The 25240-nt window shown below is 40.8% G+C and overlaps 3 protein-coding genes across 3 annotated transcripts; all 3 read left to right on the forward strand.

Moving 5' to 3' along the window:
* The first annotated feature begins 1765 nt into the window (after nt 1-1765).
* actr8 (actin related protein 8) lies at nt 1766-12615 on the forward strand. Its single transcript, XM_074680499.1, has 13 exons — nt 1766-2076; nt 3766-3936; nt 4026-4136; nt 4882-4986; nt 5111-5284; nt 6866-6959; nt 7068-7200; nt 8663-8816; nt 8914-9009; nt 9132-9272; nt 9372-9678; nt 11565-11728; nt 11906-12615. Exons 1-13 carry the CDS (start codon nt 1942-1944, stop codon nt 12047-12049), a joined length of 1929 nt encoding a protein of 642 aa, XP_074536600.1. The 5' UTR covers nt 1766-1941; the 3' UTR covers nt 12050-12615.
* A 628-nt stretch (nt 12616-13243) lies between these two features.
* Nucleotides 13244-15139, forward strand: LOC141799700 (uncharacterized). Its single transcript, XM_074682015.1, has 2 exons — nt 13244-13422; nt 13878-15139. The coding sequence occupies exons 1-2, from the start codon at nt 13307-13309 to the stop codon at nt 15085-15087; spliced, it is 1326 nt and encodes a 441-aa protein (XP_074538116.1). The 5' UTR covers nt 13244-13306; the 3' UTR covers nt 15088-15139.
* A 5844-nt stretch (nt 15140-20983) lies between these two features.
* On the forward strand, nt 20984-23402 carry LOC141799889 (putative C-type lectin domain family 20 member A). The gene is made up of 4 exons (XM_074682297.1): nt 20984-21370; nt 22191-22541; nt 22762-22853; nt 23008-23402. The coding sequence occupies exons 1-4, from the start codon at nt 21046-21048 to the stop codon at nt 23143-23145; spliced, it is 906 nt and encodes a 301-aa protein (XP_074538398.1). The 5' UTR covers nt 20984-21045; the 3' UTR covers nt 23146-23402.
* The last annotated feature ends 1838 nt before the right edge of the window (nt 23403-25240 follow it).

Consider the following 25240-nt stretch of genomic DNA (forward strand, 5'->3'; position numbering starts at 1 on the left):
TACTGCTGAGTATGTGAAATGTTCCTTTATGAAGTTAGCTTAACGCAGTAGTGACAAGAAAATGATTTTTTGGAAACTCTGCCTACATGTACGAAGTGATATTCCTAGTTGGTGATGTATGGAGTCAGATCAGTCTCAAATTTACAAATGCACAGCAGAATTTTGTGTGTGTGTAAATGCATCCACAAATACTAGAACTAATCCACAAATGTGTAAAATGATTTGCAAATACATAATAGCTGAAAAGTCTGAGTCTGAAGCGGGCCTCCCGGCTCTCTGTGTACACATTATTTTTGACACTGTCCTGAAGTGACATGCAAATGTGTAGAAAAAATCTGTAAAAGGTGGGTTGTGTAGATGTGTATTTTTTTAGGTCTTGTAAAAAAATACTTACACTTTTCAGCCATGTAAGACTTTATATGTATTTGCAAATCAGTCTACACATTTGTGGATTTGTGTACATATTTGTGGACCTACACACACATTTGTGGAGCAGTTCATACCGATCGAATGCATTTACATGCACACAAAAAATTTTGGGAGTAATCTGACTCCATGGAATTTATTGCTATAGGAGGGAGCAAGGTTATAATAGTTAAAACGAAAACTAAACGAAACTAAAATTTAAAATACATTGCAGTTAACTCAAACTAATAAAAACTAGGAAAAAAACAAAACAAAAACGAGTTAACTAAAACTGTATCTTCTGTTCACAAAACTAACTGAAAATTACCAAAGTTATAGACAAAATGTCCGTCCTTATTGTTTCTGACAATTATAACAGCCTTTAAGATTTGAATTAATCCGACACATTTTCCCAACCAATTTTAGACAGTTTTAGGCAGTTGTCAGTGCCGTACAGCACCATCGTAGCGACGTATAGGGACGAGCTCGTTTATTGCACTGACTGGCTGTGCGCTGTGCTGCGACAAAACGTAGAGGAGCAATAAATCAGAGCATCTGTAATAGTTTAATTGCATGTGAGTCTGACTTTAATTGTATTTGAGTCTGCCTTTGTTGTTACAGAGTCCAAGTTTCTAACTATTAAAGCTCATATTAAATTGTTTTATATAATTTATGTTTATATTATTTTTATGTAATTTATGTTTAAAAAATTATATAATTTATGTTTCTATTTTTTACATTAAGTTTATATTATTTTCTTGTGTTAAAGGCAGCAGCCAACAGTTCACTATCAACATTGACTGAGCAGTGAGCACTACATGGGGCTAAAAAATAAACAGTATTACAAAATATTTACTCTGACCTTTTTGAGTCCTACACCTAGTTAATAAAGTATGAAAAACTAAACTGAAACGAAGCCTTGTTGCAAAATCAAAACTAAATAAAAACTAGAATACCTGCTCTAAAACTAATTAAAACTAAACTGTAATGGAAAAACAATGTCAAAAGTAACTAAAACAAAACTATAAGGACAAATCCAAAACGATTATAACCTTGGGAGGGAGGGAGTGTGTGTGGTGTGTGTCTGTGCCATAGACTAAAAAAATAGACGTATTATTATAATAATAAAATTTGAAATAATAATAATAATAATTATTATTATTATTATTATTATTATTATTATTATTATTATTATTATTATTATTATTATTATTATTAGTGGTAGTAGTAGTAGCAGTAGTAGTAGTAGTAGTAGTGGTATTGCAGAATGTATATATCTTTGCTGTGTGTATAAGAGGCCCTAATGTCGAACAATTAGCCTAGCCTGCATAGGGCAGTATGTAATGTGCCAGTGTACAGCCTGTCGGAAAAAGACGAAGAAGAAAATGAAGCGGAAGAGAGAGTCGAAGATGTGCCTGTTCTGCACACTAATATATGTGCAAGAGAGGCTTTGATTCAGACCAGGGTGAACCCGCATTCTCATCCTGACGCACTTTGTGAGGACTCGGACATGCGTTTATATTTGTTTGTTTATTTATGACCGCAAACATGACTCAGGCTGAGAAAGTGCAGGACAACGGGAAAGAGAAAGACAAGGAGAAGGAGAAAGAGCAACAGCGCGGCATCAAAAGACCCATAACTCCCGCGGCTATCCCAGAGCCCCTCCACGAGGTGAGGTCATAGAGAAGCCTGTAAATCTCTTTTGTGTATAACACTGGCTGGTTTTCTATAATGTCACGATATCGCATCTTAGTGCGCGTTAGGCATGGGGGTCCCAAGTTTCAGACTGACAAGGACGCCATGGAAGAGTGTTTGCGTTGACGTCACGATTTGCAGTTACCCGGATGCGCGGCCACATTGAAAATGCACGGACGTAAAGAAAAACAAACAAACAAACAAACAAAAAAACATTGGGTGCGTCTCAAAGCTCCAAAGTTCCATCCTTCCCTCCTCCACTTGCGTCGTTCACTTGCGTCTTAGTCCCTCCCACCAGAGATGATGGGAGAGACGCAAGGAAATGAAGAGAGGAGAGAGGATGGAGGAGATTTGTTTTTAGAGCAATGGGACATCCTCTCCTCCTGAGCGTCACATGAAGCGACGTGTTTCAGTGATGACGGCATCAGCTGATCACCTCTGGGTCATCTGTCAGTCAGCTCTAACAGCTGTTTGTGTGTCTGCACATGTGCGCTGTAATAACTCTGATCAACCATAAACAGTAACAGAGCTTTGTCTGTTCCTTTAACCAGTTTAACAAACGTGTTGCCACGAAAAAAACAGCTCTCTGTTTATTCTGTGTGCTGTTTAAACGCTCATGGATCACTTTTCCGGTAAAATGCTTAATTGTTACTCTCTGAAACTCTGAAACTTATTGATTTAACCCAGACTATTTTGTTTCAGGAAGACATTACTTGATAGAATTCAGTTTTCAGTTGAATCCTTTGTTATATTGATTTCATGATGGTTGTGTTCAGTAATTTGTGCTTTAAACTCACAACAAACACTTTATTTCTACCTCTATGACCCGTTTCTGAACGATCTTCAGTGCCTGTCCTCAGCTCGTCTTTTCTCCCTCATTAAACTCCATCGTGTTTGCGAAGTTTCATGTAGATAAGTCTGAGCCGATGCAGCGTCCAATCAGATGGTGATATTCCATATGGGGGCGCGTCTGTCAGTGAAAAGACTTCCACAAATCCAGCTCCCGTGTTTCCTTGATCATAGCTCCTCCGATCAGTCTCCTCCATCCTCTCTCTTCTCTCCTCTGAGCACAGTTTGAGACAGTCTTCAAAATGGTGACCAAGTGGAGATAGGACAGAGGAGGCACAAAATTAACGCATTGAGATGCACCAATAGACACATGAGAAATGTCCCTCCATATCCTATCTGAACATTCTTAACCACCTCGTTTTCACTCCCTGCCCACAACTAAGTCCACGAAATGTACGAGACTGAGCCCTGTTAGACTGGCTCTTTAGGGAAGCATGAATAATCGCAACGTATTCTACAGAGTGCACAGTTTCACAAAACAGAACATTTATGCTTTTCATGTGTAAATTGAGTTTGAATAAGATTAAATAATCAAATAAATGAATGGAAAAAACACACATACAGTCTTAACCATAATAGAGAACTTGCTTTATAAAAGAAACAACTCTGTAAACATTGAGTTTTTCACTGTCAAGTGTTTCTGTTTCAGTCTCTTGGTGACTTAGATTGTTGTGTAGAAGTTCATCTAAAATATCTGCCCAAATTAAGACTTTTATCCATGCATTATTATTTTTGAGAGTAAAAATTCTGTAAATTGTGATGTCTTTTGAGTAAAGATAAACATTTCAACCACCTCATATGTTTTCATTTTTACAGCAAATCCAGAGCAATTTTGTAATAGTTATCCACCCTGGATCAAGGGCACTCCGCATTGGCAGAGCAACAGACACACTTCCTGTGACAGTCCCACACGTTATAGCCCGCAGACACAAGCAAAGTGGGCAGCCCCGATTTGAAGATGACTGGCTGTCAAGGGAAGGTCTGGATGTACGTAACCTCAGATCACACACACTTGTGTATCTATGTTGTATCTAGACTTTTCTTAAACTCTCCATTTCATCTTTTCTTTCCAACAGAAACCAGAGAGTAATGAACAGAGGCAAAATGGACTGAAAATGGTTGACCAGGCCATATGGTCCAAGAAGATGTCCAATGGTGTGAGGAGGACACCAGCATCAACTGAACAGGTCTGTTAACAAATAGAGAAACTGAAGACAGAATTGTTGCGTCTGTTGTGATTTTATATGATATATTTGAATAACAAAATCTGAACCTAAACCATGCTCACTTGGAGGGGAAAAGGGGCTCACTACAGACAACCCTGTTTACAAAAAAATTAGAAGGTTGTTTGAAATGTTCATAAAATTTAGCATGTAATGATTTGAAAAATGTCATAAACCTATATTTTATTTGCCGAAGAACAAAGATAGACATTTTCTTCACATGCAAAATATTAGCCCATGTTGAACTTGAAGACAGCACCTTTAAATGTTGGAACAGGAGCCACGAAAGACTGAAAAAGTATGTGGTCCTATGAGAAAACAGCTGGAGGAGAAGACATTTGTTTCATAGACAAGATATCAGCAAGGTTCACTGGTCTGTGAAAAACTGAGTTGGAAAAATGTGAAACAATTTTGGAAAAATGTTGAAAAATGTTGAAAAATGGAAAAATTCTCAGCAAAGTATTTGAAAGACCATGAGTATCCCGACATTGATGGTTCGTAATATATTCAGAATTTTCCAACAATCTCATTTGTAGTTGTAAGAAAAAAAAACATAGCCCTGTCCAAGATTTTTCCAATATGTAAATAATTTTCTTTTTCAATTTACATGTTTTACAACATCCAAACTCTATTAGAAACTGGGTTGTAGGGACATGAAAACAGTCAGCAACAACAACATCATCATCATCATGTGTTTCTTTGTTTTCAGGCAAGAGCTTACAACTGCCAGATCAATCCAGTGGTTCTTGACAGCAGCACCAGGGTGAGGTGGACTAACACAGCCCATCATCCTCCTTATCTGGTGGGAGAGGAGGTCAGTCCACGTCCAATACATGAGTTTATGGGTATTCACAATGGGATCCCCAAATTTGTTTTCAGCTCCTTAACTCTTTTCCTTCCCCTTAACCCTCCCATCCTCCCACCTTTCCACCCTCCAGGCCATTTATGTGAATCCAACTGACTGTTACAACATCCACTGGCCTATCAGGAGAGGCCAGCTTAATGTACATTCAGGTCCTGGAGGCTCATTGCGTGCCGTCTTGGCTGACCTAGAGACAATCTGGGGTCATACCATTCAGAATCAACTGGATATTTCCCTGAAAGACTTAAAGGTAGATATAACACACTCACCTCTCCATATTGTTATGTTTTTTGGAATTTTGAATTTAGAAAAAAATAAGATAAATTTTACTTTTCATCAAGGTGACCTCAAAGATTTACGCTTGAAAAAAAAAAAGGTCAAAACAAGTTCCAAAACAGGAGCATAAGGATGCATAGTTGAAGAGGAAGCTTGTTTAAGAGAGATTTTAAGGCCTTTCTTAAAGGTGCAGTGTGTTGAAATTTGCAACATGGAGTTGTAATATTTTAGAATGAGCCCATGTTTTCTAAAACATCCTATCTCTACATAAAGGCTGTGTTACGCTTTCGGCATGGACGTGACGCATGGGAATGAGACACACGAAATCTGTGTGAGAGAACGCAGAGGGCTTTTATACTTTTTAAACACCTCTTATGGCGTCTGTTGGTGTCCACAAACGTATGTCTACCAGAGTACTAAACGAGAATCGATGGAGTTTGTCTTTGTTTATAACACAACATATCTGTCCCAGAGATTTTTCCAGGTTTTTTAACCTCTTCTCTGCTGAGAGTGGCCGCAATTTCACGCCATTAATTATTTACCACCGTATTGTCACGGTGATCTCTGTGTGAAGAGTCATACAGATGCCTGTATTTCTGCACTTTGACCACAAGGAGATTTTGTTCTTCCACCATCTTGTCTGTGCGTCTCCGTCCAGCAGATTAAAAGAGTTTTCGAAGTTTAGAAGTTTTCCTTGTGAAAGGGGCCGTGGGGGTTAGGAGCGAAAATGATGTCATTCATCCGCACAAAGCCGTGCAGATCCCACAGACTAGTCAAGCATAAATCAGCCTTAACTCAGCCTTTGCAGAGCAAACAGGATCCTGAAGATGGCGTAGTTTATTCTGATCATCATGTTAATGGGCATTCAAGCTGAGGGACATGTCACATATGTGGAGAAACAACAGGCAGAAAGCTCCACGCCAGCCACATAACCCCCTGATAGCTCATGCTCTGTTTGACAGAGCTAGCCTTCAATGATGCAGCACAAATACACCTCAAACATTGCTACAGAAACGTTATATAACAGTGCCTGACCCCGTTTCACTTCATTTCTCCATGATTTTTTTGACAAAACTGTGATGCAAGGTTGTGTTTCTCTATCATTAAATACTCTCCATACCAGTTCTTTAGTGCAAAACAACTAAAATATACTCTTCTTCTTCCTCTTCCACAACAACAATACCAACTGCTGTCACAGACAGATATAGACATCATATCTCATTTCCACTATTTCTGTTTGGCCAAATGCTGTCAACTTCTACACACCGCACTTTTAAAAGAGTCAGCTGAGCGGCTAAGTCAAAGGCCCAACCTTCCATGGTACTCTTTATTTATGTATGAGTCTTGAAATGTATAGATATGTGTTTGCATGGGGTGATTATGGCCCACACTAATAATGTATTACAGCTGTTTTCTGTGTATTGAGCCAGATGTATCCAAATATTGTTCTTCCTGCTTTGGTATTTTAGTTAAATGAAGATATAGGAGTCTAAAGAAAGTTGTGTAGCATGTCTTTTTATGTTTTCTTTTTGTGTGTTTTGTGACTCGTTGCCAGTATTACAGATGCATCCTGTTAGTTCCAGACATCTGCAACAGGCAACATGTGAAAGAAGTTGTCAACATGCTGCTGCTTGATATGGGCTTCTCAGGTACTACACTCATTACATCAAATCAATGTGAACACACAGTCTGCATATGAGAAGCAAGGACTAACAAATCTGTCTCTTTGTGTGTGTTTTATTTGTGTGCATGTGCAGCCATCATAGTGCACCAGGAATCAGTGTGTGCTACATTTGGCAGTGGTTTGAGCAGTGCATGCGTCGTGGATGTTGGAGACCAAAAGACAAGTGTTTGTTGTGTAGAGGACGGAGTCTCCCATCGCAACTCCAGGTATGACTATAAAACAGTTTTGTTTGAGTTAGGCTTCATCCAAGCCACATTTTATTCATCTGTTATTTGTATACATAACTATGCCATAATCCAGATGAGCAGAAGACACTCGTAAATGCTTTATGAAAATGATCTGTTTCTCATGTGTTGGTGTTGAAATCAGAATTTTGGTGCAGCAAAGCAGAATATTTTCTGAATTCCATTCAGTATCAAGTTTTGTGTTTCTGTGTTATTCTTTGTTTTACTCACTATGAACAGCTTTAAAATGAAATTAAATGTTCAAGTTAATTTAATACCCAGTTACCAGGGCAGCAGAATATTCATGTGAAAAGAGACCTGTTTTTGAAGTCATAGTGTATCACAACAAAAAAAACCTGAATGTTAGGATGCGATCACACTGGCAAATCATGTCGCGCTTAAAGTGATACTCCGGGATGGAACAAGTTGGGTCCTATCACAAGGTTTAGGGCAGAAATTACCCCTACAGCAGTGTTTTTGTGCAGCTGAAGCTCAGAGAGCACGCACCAAACACCCCCTCCCTGCTCCTCTGCCGGTTTCCTCTGCACTCAGACGGGGCCATATTTTACTTGACCAAAAACACAAATAAACGGACTCCCACCAAAAAAATCTGATATTGGTCTGCATTCATGCTTTATTTAGAGAATTTTCAGTGCGTTACTTTCACACAAAAACACTGCTACAGTGTTAGTTCTCATCGTGACTCTTCGTCCAGGCAGACTACCTGTGTTTGTTTATATCTGGCACGCTGTGCGTGCAGACTGATACACTAAGCGGCGAGCGCCTCATAGCCAGCTGTAGCTCTGCAGCAGAGGTAGCGCTGTTTTATGACACGATAATTGTTGCAGCCCTAGTGTATTCTTGTAATACAATTTCCATTTCTTCCCCTGAAAAATGTTTTTCTTGATATTCTCTCAGTCACACCATTACCACTCATGAGTGGTAAACAGCAATAAACCTGCAGGTTTATTGCTGTTGATCAGTGGTAGACGTGTGGAGTTCAAATTGGTTGGATGGGTTGTCCAGGAAGTTCCTGAACCTGCGTTGCTTTCAGGGTGTAATTAGTTAACTGGCAGATTATCTGCAGTCATGCATGTGGCTGACACTGCATCCAAACAGGCTGTTCGATAACACTACATTAGGACTAATGTTTGTTAAATAACGTGCACAAGGGCCCAGTAGCTTCATTGGAGCACAGACCGTCTGTTCCCTCCATGCAAGATCTTAATGTTCAGCAGAGTCTCATATCCACTGTGTTTTCTCCTCACTAACGGTTACAAAACGCCATCACAAATTAAAATGACTTTGCTGTAAAATATCAGTAATATGCTGGGAGAAGGGCTGTGGGTGTTTAACAGTGTTTTCACAGTGTCTCAGCTCAGCCTTTGTCTTTAGTGGACTTTATGGTATTGAGTTAAATGTTCTCCTCTGTCACATCTTGCAGGCTGTGTCTAGCGTACGGCGGGTCAGATGTTACTCGTACTTTCTACTGGCTTTTGCAAAGAGCTGGTTTTCCCTACAGAGACTGTCAGCTGTCCAGCAGACTGGACTGTCAGCTTCTGCAGCATCTGAAGGAGACCTTCTGCCATTTAGAGCAGGTTTGTGGGAGGACTCTGTGCTTTGGTTTCAGTGATGATTATAAATTCAGTTGATTTTTTTTGTCAATGTCAACATAGTGATCCTGACTGTTCACAGGATATATCAGGACTTCAGGATCATGAATTCCAGACACGGTTCCCAGAAGCCCCAGCTCTTCTGTACCAGGTTCGACTGGGAGATGAGAAACTAGAGGTACTAAAGCTGAATAATAAAAACTTGAATTTACATTATTTTATCTACAGCTTGTGCTCTGGAGACTTGTGGACTTCTTTTCTTTTGCTCTTGTTGTAATTATGTGTACATCCTTATTCCAGGCACCCATGGGTCTTTTCTATCCAACTACATTTGGCATTGTTGGTCAGAAGATGACAATGCTTCAGTATCGTTCGCAAGGTCACTCAGAAGACTCTCATGATGAGCATTACCTGCTCGCTACCCAGAGCAAACAGGATCAGGTAACACAGACAAACACATGCACATATTGAGTGCACTGAATTACATGACATGGTTGCTCATTAGTCACATTTTGATTGGTCCCCCATTTCCTTTGCCAGTCCTCCAAATCAGCAGCAGATCGCAAGGCCATTTCCCGCCCCGGTGGAGGTTTGGATGGAGACATGAGCGGTCAGGGGGGAATTGGGGAGCTCTCTGACCTCCCTAGGGGCTGTGGGAGCAGCAGCAGCGTGGGTGTAACAAAAGGGGAGCTGGAGCTTGGGGCTGCACAAGGGGAGTGCCTCATGGGAGCAGGAGACGTGGAGGAGCCCCTGTCCAACTGCTCCAGAAAGACTGCCATCATCAGCCAGTTTGAAAGCAAAGCGCTGGGCCTGGATAAGGCCATCCTGCACAGCATCGACTGCTGTGGTAAGAAGGCAAAGCAAGAGGGGGGGGGAATAAATGGGGGTCACCATATCACTAGTATAGCAGCCCCTGAATGTGGTGTGAATGGATTTAAAATTATCTTTTTACTCAGCAGATGAAAAAACTAAAGATGCAGAGTAAACTAAAGCCCTGTTTAGAGCTGAAACGATTCCTCGGATAATTCGAGGTACTCGATTACAAAAAATACTCGAGTAATTTTCCCCGCCTTGAGTTATCGTTTAAGTTAAAAAAAAAAAAAGTTCAAAGAGTGGTATTTCAAATAGAGCTGAGACCATTAAGAGAGTTTTCAGACCCCTCAAGCTAACTCTGATACAAAATAGCAACTAGCAACAAATCTAGCTTCTTTTCTGGAGTTTGGAGACTAATGGGTCATTCTACCAAACCGGTGCCATTTGGCTCCGCAACATTTGATGAGATGTACAAGGCACAAAAATGTTTCGAAGTGTGTTTGAAAATTTTGAAGCTACCAAAGCAAGTGCTCTTATTGACATGCTGTATCAGAAAATTCTATTTCTTAAAGACAAAAATTTTCATTTGAAAAATAACTGCTCTTTAACTAAACAAAAATGTATTTTATCCGATTACTCGATTAATCGATGGGACTTTCAGTAGAATACTCAAATACTAAAATATTCGAGAGCTGCAGCCCTAGCCCTGTTTCCACCAAGCGGCTCAGTACAGCACGCATTTTGAGGCGTTTACTTTGACTAAAACCAGGACAGGTTGCTAAATTACAAACAACTACTGTCCCACTTTTTGGTACCTTTCTGTTTGGGTGCCAGACATACTGATCTGACCTGAAAGTGGAGCTAGAAACACTGCAGTCTGTTGATTGGTTGAAAGATCATCACATCCAGTGCAACAGCGGTAATAAAGAAACAAAGCTTGATAGTTCTTTGTAACAAAGAGCCACATGCCAATCACAAAGAAAACATATTGCTGGGTGTCTTCCATCGTTGCTCTTTGTTTACTGTGTCATGTTTTTCTTCTTTGTTGGATTTATTTGTGTGGTAAACTGTGTCTCCCTGCCATGCTGTCACACTGGTATGTAGCTAGCTTTCTGGAAACGGGGCTGCAAAGTTTTAAAGGATAAGTTCGGTTTATACAGCTTTTACATTGTTTATAGAATGAAGTAGAACAAAATACTCACCAAGAAGGCTTTCCTGATCCAAGCAGTGCTTCGGGAGATATTTAGATCCAAAATCGTGCAGCGGACGTCCGTATAATGGGATCCATCGGGGCATAGACAGCGCTGCTCCTAAAACTGCATTAATCGTCCAAAAACTTGTGTTTTTCACCAATATTCCATCATGGTCCGCTCCGGGTTAGTCCTCTGCTGCAGTCTGGGCCACTCCAGACAGCGCTGTGTGGCTGTAATTACCTCTGAACTGACGAAGACTTTGTTTACGTTTGCCCCTCAAAGAAAGGAGTTAGCTCTCCAGAGAGTACTGCGCATGTGCGGAGGGGCAAACGTAAACAAAGTCTTCGTCAGTTCAGACGTCAGTACAGCCTCACAGCGCTGTCTGGAGTGACACAGACTGCAGCAGAGGAATAACTCAGAGCGGACCATGATGGAATATTGGTGAAAAACACGAGTTTTTGGACGACTAATTCAGTTTTAGAAGCAGCGCTGTCTATGCCCCGATGGATCCCATTATACAGTCGTCCGCTGCACGATTTTGGATCTAAATATCTCCCGAAGCACTGCTTGGATCAGGAAAACCTTCTGGGTGAGTATTTTGTTCTGCTTCATTCTATAAACAATGTAAAAGCTGTATAAACCAAACTTATCCTTTAAGTTATGGAAATGTTGTAAAGTAGGAGACTTGAATCTGTTTTCAGCTCACATTAATTTTCTTTATCAACAGCGTCAGACGAGACCAAACGAAAGATGTACAGCTCTATCCTGGTTGTGGGAGGAGGGCTCATGTTTCATGGTGCACAGGAGTTTCTGCTTCACCGCATCATCAACAAGATGCCACCGTCTTTTCGAAGACTGGTCGACAATGTGGAAGTCATTATACGACCGAAGGTAACCTGAGACACATGCATAAAAAGTAGATCAGGATAGAGATCTGCAGTGAAGCAGATCTTCTTTTGTTCTTACTTTTAGCATTGCTAAATGAAATGCACTGTGTATAAAAACTGAAGGACCAATCCCCCACATAAGTCTTTTAAAGGTCTTTATTTTTATTGACACACTCACTAGGACATGGACCCATGGCTGATATCGTGGAAGGGTGGAGCAGTGTTGGCATGTTTGGACACCACCCAGGAAATCTGGATCCATCAGAGAGAGTGGCAGCGCTTCGGGGTCCGAATGCTCCGTGAGAGAGCTGCCTTTGTTTGGTGATACCAGAAAGAGTTTACTTAAATCAAAAACTGATCCTGATGGGGAGATGGGGTGTACATGGTGTCGTTGAGGTGTTTCACACACAACAAAATACCCCTAAAGATAAATGATGTTCGATTTGTCCTTAACATTAAACAGAACAAAGGTTGAAGATGAATCATGAAGAACTCAACCATGTAAATATATTTTTTTTTACACTACACTTGCTGGGTAAGACATCCTGAAGTGCTTTGTTGTTGGTTGTCAGCGGATCATCCACACAATCAAGACTGATTACTGCATTCTGGGAAAATGCACAAGGTTTTTATGCCTGCAACTGTAATTAGTCCTGCAAAGTCATTTTGAATCAAGCTTTAGTGTTTCAGTGTGAAAAAAAATAATGATACAATGCATGTTTTAAGTTTTTTTTTTGTCAAATAACTCAACTTTATTTTTTATTTGGAAGATTTCTTAAGGTATTTATTTACATTAATTAAGGTCAAAGTGTCAAACCTTTTTACAGCTCCTTATTAAAGCCTACCATGTATAACTGTAAAATTGTCTCATCATAAATAAACGGATGGCAGCACGATATCCTGCTGCATCACTCTTTCCTTATTTCAACACACATTTGTATTAATCCACTCCAGTCTCTTGCTTTAGAATCCTAAGGTTCAGGTTGAATTCTGGTCTTGAAGTCAAATGTGTGTCTCCCACAATCCATGCAGGATACCTTTTCACTCATTTACCCGCAGGAAGTCAGGTGCACGCCTCCTGAGTCTCTCCCACGTAGATGAGATGCTGCAGGTGGTTGCTGGGTTGGTGAGGCACTGAGCCAGGGAGGAGGAGCCCAGTTTGAACATTGCGTTTACAAACGGTGATGAAAAGTCCTGTAGACCCCCTTTATTCTGTTAGTGATAATATTTATTCCAACCCACAGTCTGCAGTTATTCTACAGTGGCCTGTTCAAACTTGAGAGTCTATCAATAAAATGAAGAGTGAGGTTATGTTAGCTCTGATTGGTGGATCACTGGCAGGAAATAACCAGGATTCACTAACGTTACTCATTACTGACATGTGTTAGAGCACCGGGCTGTGAGTAATGTTACATATAGCTGGCTACTAAACTACACACAAACTAACGTTTGCTTGTTGTCGCAGAGTTTTTTATTCAATCCGAGATAGGTCGTTTTTGTCCCACAGCCAATAGGGATGGCTGGTGGTTACGTCATCGTGACCCAATACGTCACTTCCGTGTCCAAACCAAACCACGGTATAATGGTGCAGTGCTGTGTCCCTTGTTGTAATAACAGAAATGATGTTAATAAAACAATTTCGTATTACCGATTCCCTCTGGATGAAAACGAGAAGAGGAGATGGCTTAAACTGATACGGTAAGTCGGATCTCAAATCATGAAAAATACAATTTAAGCTAGCGCTAGCAGCTAACTTCAGCTAGCTGGCGCTAGCCTAGATACCGTAGCCTGTTCATGTTTTGATGGAGTGTGTGGGCCAAAAAAAATCATAGATGTAGAGATTCAAGTAATGTTTTTAACGAGAATAAAGTCATATTCAACGAGATAAATGAATCATTTCCGAGAATAAAGTCGTTTTATACGAATTTGAAGTCAGGTATGAGAATAAAGTTATATTTTACAAGATTTAACTTAGCACGATACTTAAGATTTTGGATCCAGATCCACTGTAGTATCTCCTGTCCTAACACAAAAGGATTGCAGTATCTATGCTGCATGTGAAATCATTGTACTATGATGAGGGATGCAAAAACAAATACTCCAGTTTGTCTGTATACAGCAAAATTTCTTTTATGTTCTTTCTTTTCTTCCAGGCGTAAAGATTTCACCCCCAACCACAACTCAAGGGTCTGTGGGTGGCATTTTCCACATGGCAAAGCAGCTGGGCCGACACGGTTTGCCTGGAATGAGGGAAAGGCTTTCCCTGACCAAATCAGCCACACAGCCAAACGCAAAAAGACAATGCTCCCCGCGACTGTCGAGGACGAAGGAAGACCTGAACCAAGCCCAAGTAACATCAACACTGCTCAACAGACCCCAAGTACTTCTGATGTTTCGGTGCTCCAAACTGAGAATGACATGCTCAGAAAAGAAAATGAAAAACTGAAGCAAGAACTTGAAAAACAAAAACAAACATTTTCATTTAGTCAAATCTCCTCCCACCCTGACAGAGTCAACTATTACACTGGTTTGCCAGATGCTGCCACAGTCCTCTTTTTAGAAGCCCTTCTTTCCAAATTTGATCTCCAGTATCACTTTGATTGGAATGTCCAAAAAATGCTCCTGATCGATCAGTTGCTCTTGACTTTAATGAAGCTTCGATTAAATTGTGGTATCCTAGACCTTTCTATAAGGTTTAGTTGCTGCCGTGCCACAGTCACCAACATCTTCATCACCATCTCCAATGCCCTGCATGACATTTTGCATGTTGGCATGATGGCAAACAAAATCCCCTCCAGACTCAAGAACCAAACCTCCCTGCCAGAATGTTTCCAGCCATTTCCAAACTGTCGGATTGTGCTGGACTGTACTGAAGTGGCTGTCTCCAACACAGAAAGTTTGGGCACCCAAAGTCATCTGTACAGCCATTACAAAGGATGTACCACGCGTAAGGCTCTGATTGGTGTGGCACCCAATGGAATCATAACCTTTGCTAGTGACCTATATGGTGGGAGCACATCAGACAAAGCAATAACAGCAGACTGCGGAGTACTTCAACAGCTAGAAGCAGGTGACATGGTGATGGCTGACAAGGGCTTCACTATTAGTGACATTTTGCCTGCAGGTGTATCACTAAACGTCCCAACATTCCTTGTCAACGGACAGTTCACAATGGAGGAAGTTGACCACAACAGACTTATTGCCAGTGCAAAAGTGCATGTGGAGCATTCCATTCAGCGCCTGAAAACATTTCACATTTTGTCCTGCATCCCATACCAGTACAAAAAGCATGCCAACAAGATCCTTAAAGTTTGTGTTTGTCTCACAAATTTACAGACACCCATTCTCCGTGAGATAGCATGAACTGCCCCTGTCTGCCACAGTAACATCAGCCCAAAAAATTCTTTAGATAGCCAGCCACTTCACATATCAATCGATCAATATTGAGATTTGAATTTTTGTTGATATGATATGAAATGTGATAAAATATTTGTTTTTTCCCTTCTAATCAATTTTCCCAATCTGAATTGTTTAAGAATAAATCTGAGATTCTCTTTTCAAGGTCTATGTTTGTCTGTTACAGCGTTACATTCTCAAGACAATTTAATTCTTTCTACCATATGCTGAATGGATAAATGAGAGAAGTAGTTGGGTCATTTTGGATTGAAACTTGACAGCAGTGAGCGAAGGTCCATTTCTCAATGGACTGGTCATCTAGGAGGGCTAAAAAACAAATTTAGCCAGTATGTATTTTTTAAAATGGCAGGGTAAAATTTTTAGAGGCCAAAATCCAAAATGGCTGTTGTGAAGATGATCTTTTTAAAGGTTCAACCTACAATGATGGACAATACATGATTTCAGACCTTATTTTTGTTGAGAAATACATATTTCAGGGTTACATTATGATTTGACCTTATTTTAACCTTCAAATTCAAGATGGCTGCCACTTTTGGTGGGTTTTTTTTTTTTTTTTTTTTGGGGGGGGGGGGGGGGGGGGGGTGTTTTTGCCATTTTTGGTGCATTTTTTTCAATATTGTTACAGAGTCTCTATAGGGTTATAATGGAAGCTCTGTTTATGATGAATTCAATAATATTCAGTATAAGTTCACAGAAATAACATCTGAAGTCAATAAAGTAGATGTTTAAGTTACTGATTAGATTCATCTTGTCTTCTTAGAAATCTTAAGTGTTTTAGTGTTCTTTTTAAAGACAAAAAGGTATTTTTTTACCTCAACATGTTTCGACATAAACGCTGCCATCTTCTTCAGAAGCTGTCATCCAGACAGCTGAGTGGTGTCTTTTTATCAGCTGTTTCCGGAAACAAGAAGACGGCAGCGTTTACGTCTAAACATGTCAAGGTAAAAAATACCTTTTTGTCTTTAAAAAGAACACTAAAACACTTCAGATGTTTAAGTGTGAACAACACTTGTTGATTGCCCATGTCCCATTAAAAAGGACTATGAGGCTTTGACTTTTCAGGTCTTTATCACAATTTTTTTGGCTTTATTAAATTCTTTTGCAGTTTCAGACCAATGGCAATGAATAGATTCCTTTATTTTGCTTCCATTTAAACAAATGGAGATTTATAATCACCATCATTGTAGGTTGAGCCTTTAAAAAGATCATCTTCATGACAGCCATTTTGGATTTTGGCCTCTAAAAAATTTTCCCTGCCATTTAAAAAAAAATACACCTTGGCTAAATTTGTTTTTTTAGCCCTCCTAGATGACAAATCCAATGAGAAATGGACCTTCGCTCACCGCGGTCATGTTTCGGTCCAAAATGACCCAACTAAAGTATTTGCATATGCATTTGACTCTGGGTGCAAGGGACGCTGCACTTAAAAACAAAAAACAAATCTTCACACTGGTTATGTTGCTCCCACTCAATTTATTATGCCAGCTTTTGTTTTATCTTATTACTGTTTATATTTAAAATGATAAATAACACAACACAACATCAAACAGTTGAACTGGTACAAATGCACAGATGTTGAAATAACTTATAAAGAAGTGAACTCTGGGGAGACTTCAACAGTCAGAATGACAAACAAGAACAGGTCAGGAAAGCAGGGTCAATACATTATTTAACATTTAACATCTGATAGAATGTGGGACAGGAGGCAATTCTCATAAAGTTTTCTAAAATAGTTATGTTGTTAGCCCATGCTGGGTCTTTATGGATGAGCATGATTTCAAGATCCAGAGTCCATACCACCAGATGACAGGTGCCAGCTCCTGTCAGATACAGGTTGCCCTGAATCTGATGCCAGTGGTTGTGGGTCTGCTTTAGTGTCAGTAACCCAGTGACTTCATACAGTTTGAGAAAAAAGTCCTTTGCTTCTGCTGCCTGAGGTACTGTCTTCTTTCTGGCTGCATAGGGACATTTTATCTCAATGATGCAGTCATCGGATACCATCCCATCTTGGGAGCCACCAAGCAGGCCGCTGTCAGAGAGGAACACTTAGCTCCCCCTGGATTGTCATGCCACTGCACTTCATGTATTCCTCTTTGGCCTTTTGCTCATGGATAATTCCCCAATCACAAGCCTGGGGGCAAAAAATAATTTAATACACAATGTGCAGGGATTACTACAATCTGTTATTATTACAAAACATTATTTAAGAGAGTTAAACATTTTTGATGAGGGAAAATCCTGTAGTGTGTGGGGAGCTCTGAGAGCAGCTGAGCAGGTATAGTGGGTAATGTCACGTGTACCGGAGCAAAGCCAATCAAGATGCGAGCTGACCCAGCTGACTGACCGAAGAGGAAAAAATCTATCTGTAATACTTTAAACCACTTTACACACCTCCAACTCACTTTGTTATTCATACAGCCCATATCCCTGCCATCTCCACAACCTTTTCCATAAGCCCTTTTCTTTTGTGTTTTTTGTTTTGTTTTGTTTTTTTAAATTCTACAGTCTGAATACAAAACATCTTTGCTTTTTCCTGTACGTCCGTCATGTTTGTTTACACCGAAGTCACGTTTTGCTACGCGAGATTTGGAATATTGAGCGTGAAGAAGCTGAAGCTCTGCTGAAGAATCTGTTAGTGTGTGGTGTCCTCAGAGTGCAGACCACACACTGTAAGATCAGGAGAGAGAAATCTTGTGTGATCTGTCTTTTGTTTTCATCAAGTGTGTGCTCTCTAAATGTGTGAAGTTTTGGAGAATCCTGTAAGGTGTACCAGCCTTTAGTTTCTTCATCAAGCTCATTCCTGATCAAAAGTATTATAAATTGATTTTATTTCAACATAAAACAAACCCTGTCAAAAGCAGTTGGTATTCACGTTGACTACAACAACCAGACACAATGAGGGGGGCCAGACCAGGAGACAACAGGTTTGAGGTTTTACAGCACAACTTGAACCAGGACAGGATCATCACTGGAGTAGGAAGCGCCGCAACTCCTCAGTCTGTGACCACAGCTATCTGTCAGTCCTGCAACGTGCCAACCCAACAGAACAGAGCCAGGCCAGAGGCACATCTGATGTATTTGGGCCATAACACCTCGAGTAGCCTCAACATCCAACCTCTTCAAAGTCAGTGCTGAACAGGTGAGCACTGGATGAGGCCATCCTATCATCCTCCAGTATCTCACCTCTTAGATCATCATCAATCAGGTCAAACAGGTAAAGTTCACTCTGTTCCTCCAAACTGACCGAGCCACCGTCAGTGGAACTAGCAGTTGTCAACGGCTGACGGGGTCTCAGCTCTGAAAGTCTACTCAGGATCTGGACAACAAGCATTCCCCATGAGGTGGCAGTGGACATTATGACATCACACGGGTGGCTTGTGTCTGGACAGGCTTCCAGTCATTACCAGCACCAGACCAAGGGGAAAACCTGGACCAGCAGCACATGTGCCATTTAAATACAACTCAGACTCAGAAGAGATTGCACCACATGATTTGCCTTGAAAAGCTTTCATTGACATTTCCAGGACACCATTGGTCAGAGTAACTCAAGCACAGGAGAAATTAAGGAGGCTGAGGATAGGCTACAAAAACAAGGTAAATGAGCAGCTGGTGAATTTACATGTTCTTAGTGTTTCTTTATAGCCCTTGGGTTTCTTTGTGGTTCTGCACAGTCCACAGAACAGCACCATGGCAGAGAGGATCTTTCTGTGTCTGTTGTGTCTCTCAGGTCAGAAAACGTTCCTTGGTTGATTTTCAGAGTATGTATAAAGCTTTATTCCTTAATAATGAACTGGTATGAGGGGTAATACCTGTAAATTTATTCACTGATTTGAAAAAAAAAAAGAACACTGAACCTGAGTCGGGCTCTACTGTTTAAATCAGTTTCATTCTTATCAAGAAACCTGACGCAGGATTTATCATGTGTTGAAGTCCATTCTGAGAAAAAAAAGTTCTCAGATATTTGTTAATGTATAGATATTAAATGGTTATAGATTTTGGTGGTATGATGAAAGTGAAACAAATAATCACGGTTTATTGATTATTATACATTCATTCAGTTCACAACATTTCTGAAGGTTCCTCTCAGACAATCTTCAGAGTCAAACAGATTTTTGTTTTTTTGTTGTTTTTTTTATCACAAATATATTTTATTATGAGTCTTGGGCAAACCAGAGATTTTCATAACAAGTGAACATGCAGCAAACAAGCCGTGAGAGAGCTAAATATTGATCAAATCAATAATTTAATATATTGTTTCTTTGCCTAAAGTACAGGAGGTTAGTTACATAGGGATCATGTTTACGAGTCAAAATAGATGGTGAGACTGACTGGTGCTGCATTCATGGTAATTTGGGTTTTTTTCTGGACTGTTGTGGTGAAGAGGGAGCTGAGCCAGAAGTCAAAGCTCCATGTTTATCAGTCTGTCTGCGCTCCCATTCTCGCCTATAGTCATGACCTTTAGGTTCTGACTGAATGAATAGAGACAGATAGATAGATAGATAGATAGATAGATAGATAGATAGATAGATAGATAGATAGATAGATAGATAGATAGATAGATAGATAGACAGACAGACAGACAGAAAGACAGACAGACAGATAGACAGATAGATAGATAGATAGATAGATAGATCAACTTTATTGTTCTTTTGCAGGAAATTTGTCTTAGACAGCAGTACTACTGGCCTATGGAGATGAGGAACTGATTTGAGTTTCCTCTGAGGACAAGTTAAACCCCGTATCCCTGATTACACATCATCCTGTTACAGTTTTTCTCAGTTGCTTTGGTCCATTCCTTGAATCATTCCCCATTTTCAAAACAGTAAGTAAGTAAGTTACATCTTAGTGTATGTGGGAGATTGATAACAAGAGACTGGACAAAATTCACATTTACTCTTTCACTGTTTGTGCTGTAGTTTGTTGACTGACCCCATCATTGATACAGAAAGGAGAAGAAAGTGCTGCATGGTACGAAGAAAAAAAAAGGAAAGTAGAAATGTGAACATAGATCAGTCTCTTTAGGGAAAACTGTTCATGCAGTGCTGTGGGAATTACAGTGCAGTGCAGTCTTCCTACACATGAGCCAGCACTGAAGACTTATGTTCCTGTACGCTGGGCCACAAATTCTCATCCACATCACAATAAAGATTTTCTCTGTCCACAAAAAGTCTTACAGGAAATGTGTTTCCACTGTCTTGTTCATGAGATGAACCTTTGAGCTGTTTCAGAAAACTGGTTGATCATTAGTTGATCTGATGCTTCACACATTTCCATTTGTTAGACAAAGTCAAGATTGATCAGGGTGGAGTTTACCAATCCATACAGATTTAGGAAAAAGTCCGATGGAATTGTGTGGAAAGATGCTTGAGATGTTATGATAACTTTTTCAACCTTTTTGCACGTATGTGACAGACTAATGACTGAATGTTGTGGGGGTGAGATAATTCAACAGAGACCCATGATAATCCACTCTGATCAACATGACAAAAGCAGCTGATAGTGTAGGAAACAGCAGAGAGTTGATCGTTATCATTTGCATGGATCTCCCAAACCATTTGCAACTTGTTCAAAGAAATGAGAAACTAATTTTTTGATGAGCACAAGAGACACAATGATGAGAAAATTGAACAAGTAGTTTTGAGAATTTTAATTCCTATCTGAGAAATAAACCAAAGCAGCTGAGAAAAACTGTAATACAAACTGGCACATCACATACTTTAGAAGTCATGTCAGTTGGTCTTCTGTAATGTGGATCACTTGTTGTGATGACCTGATCTGAAGTGAAATATTTCAGATGTGAGTTGTGTGATGATGGTGTAGTGAAACAGAAGTATCTGTGTCCCCCTCACAGGCTGGAGCGTCTCCTCCTGCCTTCCCCGTCAGTACCACTATGTGGATGATCCCATGACCTGGACTGACGCTCAGACCTACTGCAGACAGAAATACACCGACCTGGCCACTGTGGAAAACACTGAAGAGATGGACCAACTGAAGTCTTCAGTGCCGGCTCATCGTCACAACGGCTACGTCTGGATGGGCCTGTACAGTAACATCCACTGGAAATGGTCAGACGGCTACACAGGGACCGGGTCTCACTATAGAGAGTGGGATACTGCATACTTTGAACCAAACTTTATTTCAGGTAATGAGCTCTGTGGACTTGTCACTGACAACGGAGAATGGGGGGATGCATTCTGCCAGAATAACCAGTCGTCCATCTGTTACAGAGGTAAGATAAGAATAACTAGAAAAGCAATTTCTGAAGAAATTGCGCTGTGAATGCAGAATGCTGAAGCAGCTTGCGCTGAACTGCTAATGCAGAGAGCTGAACATGAAAAACTCAAGATATGTCTGAAAATGGTTGAAATTGTCCTGAAAAGCTTGCGCTCAACTGCTAATGCAGAACGCTGAACATGAATGACTGAAGTTATGTCTGAAAATGGCTAATTGAAGTGTTAAAAAGCTTGCGTTGAACTGCTAATGCTGATACTGAACATGAATGACTGAAGATATGTCTGAAAATGGAAGAAAGAAGTCATGAAAGGCTTGCACTGAAATGCAAAAGCAGAATGCTGAACAAGAATGACTGAAGTTATGTCTGAAAATGGTTGAAATAATTCCTGAAAAGCTTGCACTCAACTGCTAATGCAGAGTGCTGAATAAGCCCCCCATTAACTTTTGGATGAAAGGAAATTAATGGATGAATCAATGGAATGGATAAATTAATTTAAAGTTCAAATGGTTGCATCTTTTCAAAATTCGAAGCAATGAATTAAATTTTAAAGAACATTGCATTGCTGCATTCACAGCAAAGAAGCAAGGGGGTTCCAGCTTCTTTGAACTGGTCTGGCTCATAATGGGGGCCGACCTCTGCAGTCCTGATGGTTGATCTTAACACAAATCCTCCATCTTATCAGACAAACAGCCAAACAAAGTGTCCTGAGTTAGCCAATCACGCCCCTGTCGTGAGATTTTACTGTCTTCAAACAGGTTTATCAAAAGTTAAGAGTGAACTGAACATCTCCTGGTTTCTCTAACTCTGACTGAAGGAACTCAACAGGATCCAGACTTTGTTTATGTCACTGCCCCAATGAGTTGGTCCAGTGCTCAGAGGTACTGCAGGGAGAACTACATAGACCTGGCCACAGTGAGGAACCACACAGAGCACCAGAAGATCCAGAGCTCAGCACCAAGTGGAGCCTGGCCATGGTTTGGTTTGTACAGAGATCCTGAGGTTTTCTGGTCCGATGGGAGTGGATACTCATTCCAGTTCTGGGGGCAGGGTTTTAACTTAGTGGGTTCCATGAGTGTGGTTTGTGGAGCTGCAGATCTGCCAGGTTCAGGAAAATGGAGCCTGAAGTCCTGTGGAGATAGATTCCCATTTGTGTGCTACAGCTCAGGTAAGTGACTCGCAGCACAGGGGAATTATAAAACTGTTCTTTAAACATTCATGAAGTCAAGTGACTCTGAGAGTTTCAGAGTTTGGGATCTTCCCATGAAGATGAGCAGTGGATGGATGGATGGATGGATGGATGGATGGATGGATGGATGGATGGATGGATGGATGGATGGATGGATGGATGGATGGATGTCATGTGTTGTTGTGTTTCTGCACACCAGGATCAAAGCATGTGATAAAGCTGAGGCTGAAGCCAGACGACCCCTCTTTGGATCTGAACGACCCTGCAGTGAAAGCAGGCCTCCTGAGAGAGGTGAGACTCCAAAACCCTTTAATATTTCATATTTGGTTTCACTGTTTCTGTCCCCGTTTGTCTTCAGACTTCAGGACAAACTAACTCTAGCTTCCAACAAAAGCCATGTAGGGTTCAGTAAATCTTTGGGCTTTGTCTGACTCTGTGTTCCCAGCTCCAGGACCGGCTGAAGGAGAGCGGACTAAGTGGAGTCACTCTGACGTGGAGAGAGCAGCCTGATGGCAAAGTCTTCTACAAGGAGGGACAGAGTTCAGAGGAGGAAGACAGAGAGAAGTGTGAGCTGGGAAACTAACATGTGAAGTTGTTTCTTCTTCTTGTCCTCTAAGTCCGGCTTAAAGAAGCAAACATCTTACAGAGTGTGGCTTTGTGTGATATAAAGGACCAGCAGCTGTGATTGTGTATGGCGATGTTAGCACGTTTATGCTTTTACCTGAGTGCTTCACTGTCTTCATGTGATTCCTCTTCTGAGGAGATCAAATGTCAATCTCAATGTTTTTGAAACAACAAATCCTTGACCTTAGTTTCTTTCTGGTTGTTCCTCATTTTTAATAACTGTGTTTATTTGGTATTTCACCTCTTTGAAATAAAGACTTCAATCAGCGAGAAACGACTGAAAATGTTCTTTTTTCTACAGAGCAGTTTCATCACCTGATAATGTTCATTTTAGAGACTGGTTTGAGCTCTCATCAGGCTGAAAGTGAAACTTTTAAGCTCTTCACTTTGTCATCAGAAACTTTGTTTATGCTCTGTCAAGAGCCAACCGCTTTATCTTTGACAGCATTAGCACTGGGAGGATACTAAAGCCTGCTTCATAGTTTTATATTGCTGTGTCACTCTGCTCTGTAATACTCCTCCCAAACACATGAGGGCAGTGTTGTCTGTGGGATCATCAGGGCTTCTTGTTTTTTATTTTTATTTTTTTACCAAGAGGCAAGGTCTGGGCCCTGTTCTACGAAGCAGGATTACTGCCTAGCGAGGTAGCTTTGAGGGTAGGTTTCGGATTCCCTGTTCTACGACACGGGATCACTCCTCAGCGAGGCGAGTCTCCATGGCAACGTACGCTGAACAGCTAACCTGCTCCGGGGCAGGTTAGCTTCCAGATTGAACTCGCGGACTTTAAAAACCCCGCCCACTGAGCAATGAGCCCTCACGAAAAAATGGCTTGTCTGTTCTTAGAAGATCCCGTGGACATCGGAGCCCGACCCACTCTCTTTTTCTAAAGACCACCTTTATGAAAGTTACCGGTTTTCCAGGGAGGGGTTGGTAGTACATGTCACTTTCTAACAGTAGTTAAAGGGAATGAAGAACTCTCATTGCCGTAATAAGATCTTCAATGCCAACACTTCTGTTCCATGACAATATTTTATTGCCCGTATTAAAATTGAGACAGGAATTCATGTAGGGCTCATGTGGGCTACATATCACACAAAAAATGTAAACACGATAGGATGAACACGATGAACAAATGAATAAATTAATGTAAGAACTAGATTAGATATGTTGCATGTTACAGTAAAAGTGCATGTTGAACAGTGCTATTTCAGGATGATAATGGCACAAAAGATTTTTTTTGCACTACACTTACGCATTTAGACTGTCAGTAATTTTCTGCCAGCACTCCTTCCGTGCTTTAGCAGCGGCGACGGTGTTGCTTTTAACGTTAATTACATGTTTCAGCTCGTCATACTTCCTCATGATCACCTCCTGCTCCTCCTGTGTGAAGTATGCGGTCCTTCTCTCTCCGCCTGCTCTGACTCTCCAGACTGCTTCATGTTTGCGATTGGTCAGATGCAGCGGGCTCCGCCTTATATGTGTGCACGCGCTCATTGCCTAGCTGGATCCACTTATGAGGTTGATAACCAGCGTCGTAAAACCGTGTAGCGAGATTGCCAGCTACCGCGCTCAGTTCAGCGAGGTAGCTCCAAGGCTATCTCGCTAGGCTGAACTTGCTTCGTAGAACAGGGCCCAGGTCTGAGAATATGAGACAATGCTGAAGTGCTAAAATCTGCTGTTTCTCCAGTGTCCACTTGAGGCTGGCTCCAGAAGTACAGGAAGTCACATACACAAAATTTTGTGATTTTTTTAGCACTAATACTGAATGTTGTTGAAGTTTGAAGTATACTATTGCAGCAGTTTATCTTGGTTTGTTGGCTTGTTGATTATTTACCCCCCCCCCCCCCCCCCCCCCACACACACACACACACACACACACACACGCACACAAAAAGCACTTTATGGCAGCCCCTGCAGCCAAATAACTTGAAGCACTGTTGTCGCACTAACTAGGTTTCCTTCTGTCAAAATTCTTGCTTGTGTTTTACGTCACTTTGGACAAAAGCATGTGATGAGATGTTGGAGTCTCGATACCTATAATGTTACTATTCTGG

The sequence above is a fragment of the Halichoeres trimaculatus genome, unplaced genomic scaffold, assembly GCF_033239565.1.
Source record: "Halichoeres trimaculatus isolate MK-OKI-2021-1 unplaced genomic scaffold, fHalTri1.1 fHalTri1_scaffold_11, whole genome shotgun sequence".
Taxonomy (NCBI): Eukaryota; Metazoa; Chordata; class Actinopteri; order Labriformes; family Labridae; genus Halichoeres; species Halichoeres trimaculatus.

Excerpts from the sequence above, each read along its gene's own strand:
- actr8 (XM_074680499.1), top strand. The coding sequence starts at position 1,942 with ATGACCGCAAACATGACTCAGGCTGAGAAAGTGCAGGACAACGGGAAA. Across the intron at positions 6,960-7,067 it reads GCTTGATATGGGCTTCTCAG|CCATCATAGTGCACCAGGAA; the intron begins GTACTACACTCA and ends GTGCATGTGCAG. Across the intron at positions 9,010-9,131 it reads TGGGAGATGAGAAACTAGAG|GCACCCATGGGTCTTTTCTA; the intron begins GTACTAAAGCTG and ends TCCTTATTCCAG.
- LOC141799700 (XM_074682015.1), top strand. The coding sequence starts at position 13,307 with ATGGTGCAGTGCTGTGTCCCTTGTTGTAATAACAGAAATGATGTTAAT. Across the intron at positions 13,423-13,877 it reads AGATGGCTTAAACTGATACG|GCGTAAAGATTTCACCCCCA; the intron begins GTAAGTCGGATC and ends CTTTTCTTCCAG.
- LOC141799889 (XM_074682297.1), top strand. The coding sequence starts at position 21,046 with ATGACCTGGACTGACGCTCAGACCTACTGCAGACAGAAATACACCGAC. Across the intron at positions 21,371-22,190 it reads GTCGTCCATCTGTTACAGAG|GAACTCAACAGGATCCAGAC; the intron begins GTAAGATAAGAA and ends CTCTGACTGAAG. Across the intron at positions 22,542-22,761 it reads ATTTGTGTGCTACAGCTCAG|GATCAAAGCATGTGATAAAG; the intron begins GTAAGTGACTCG and ends TCTGCACACCAG.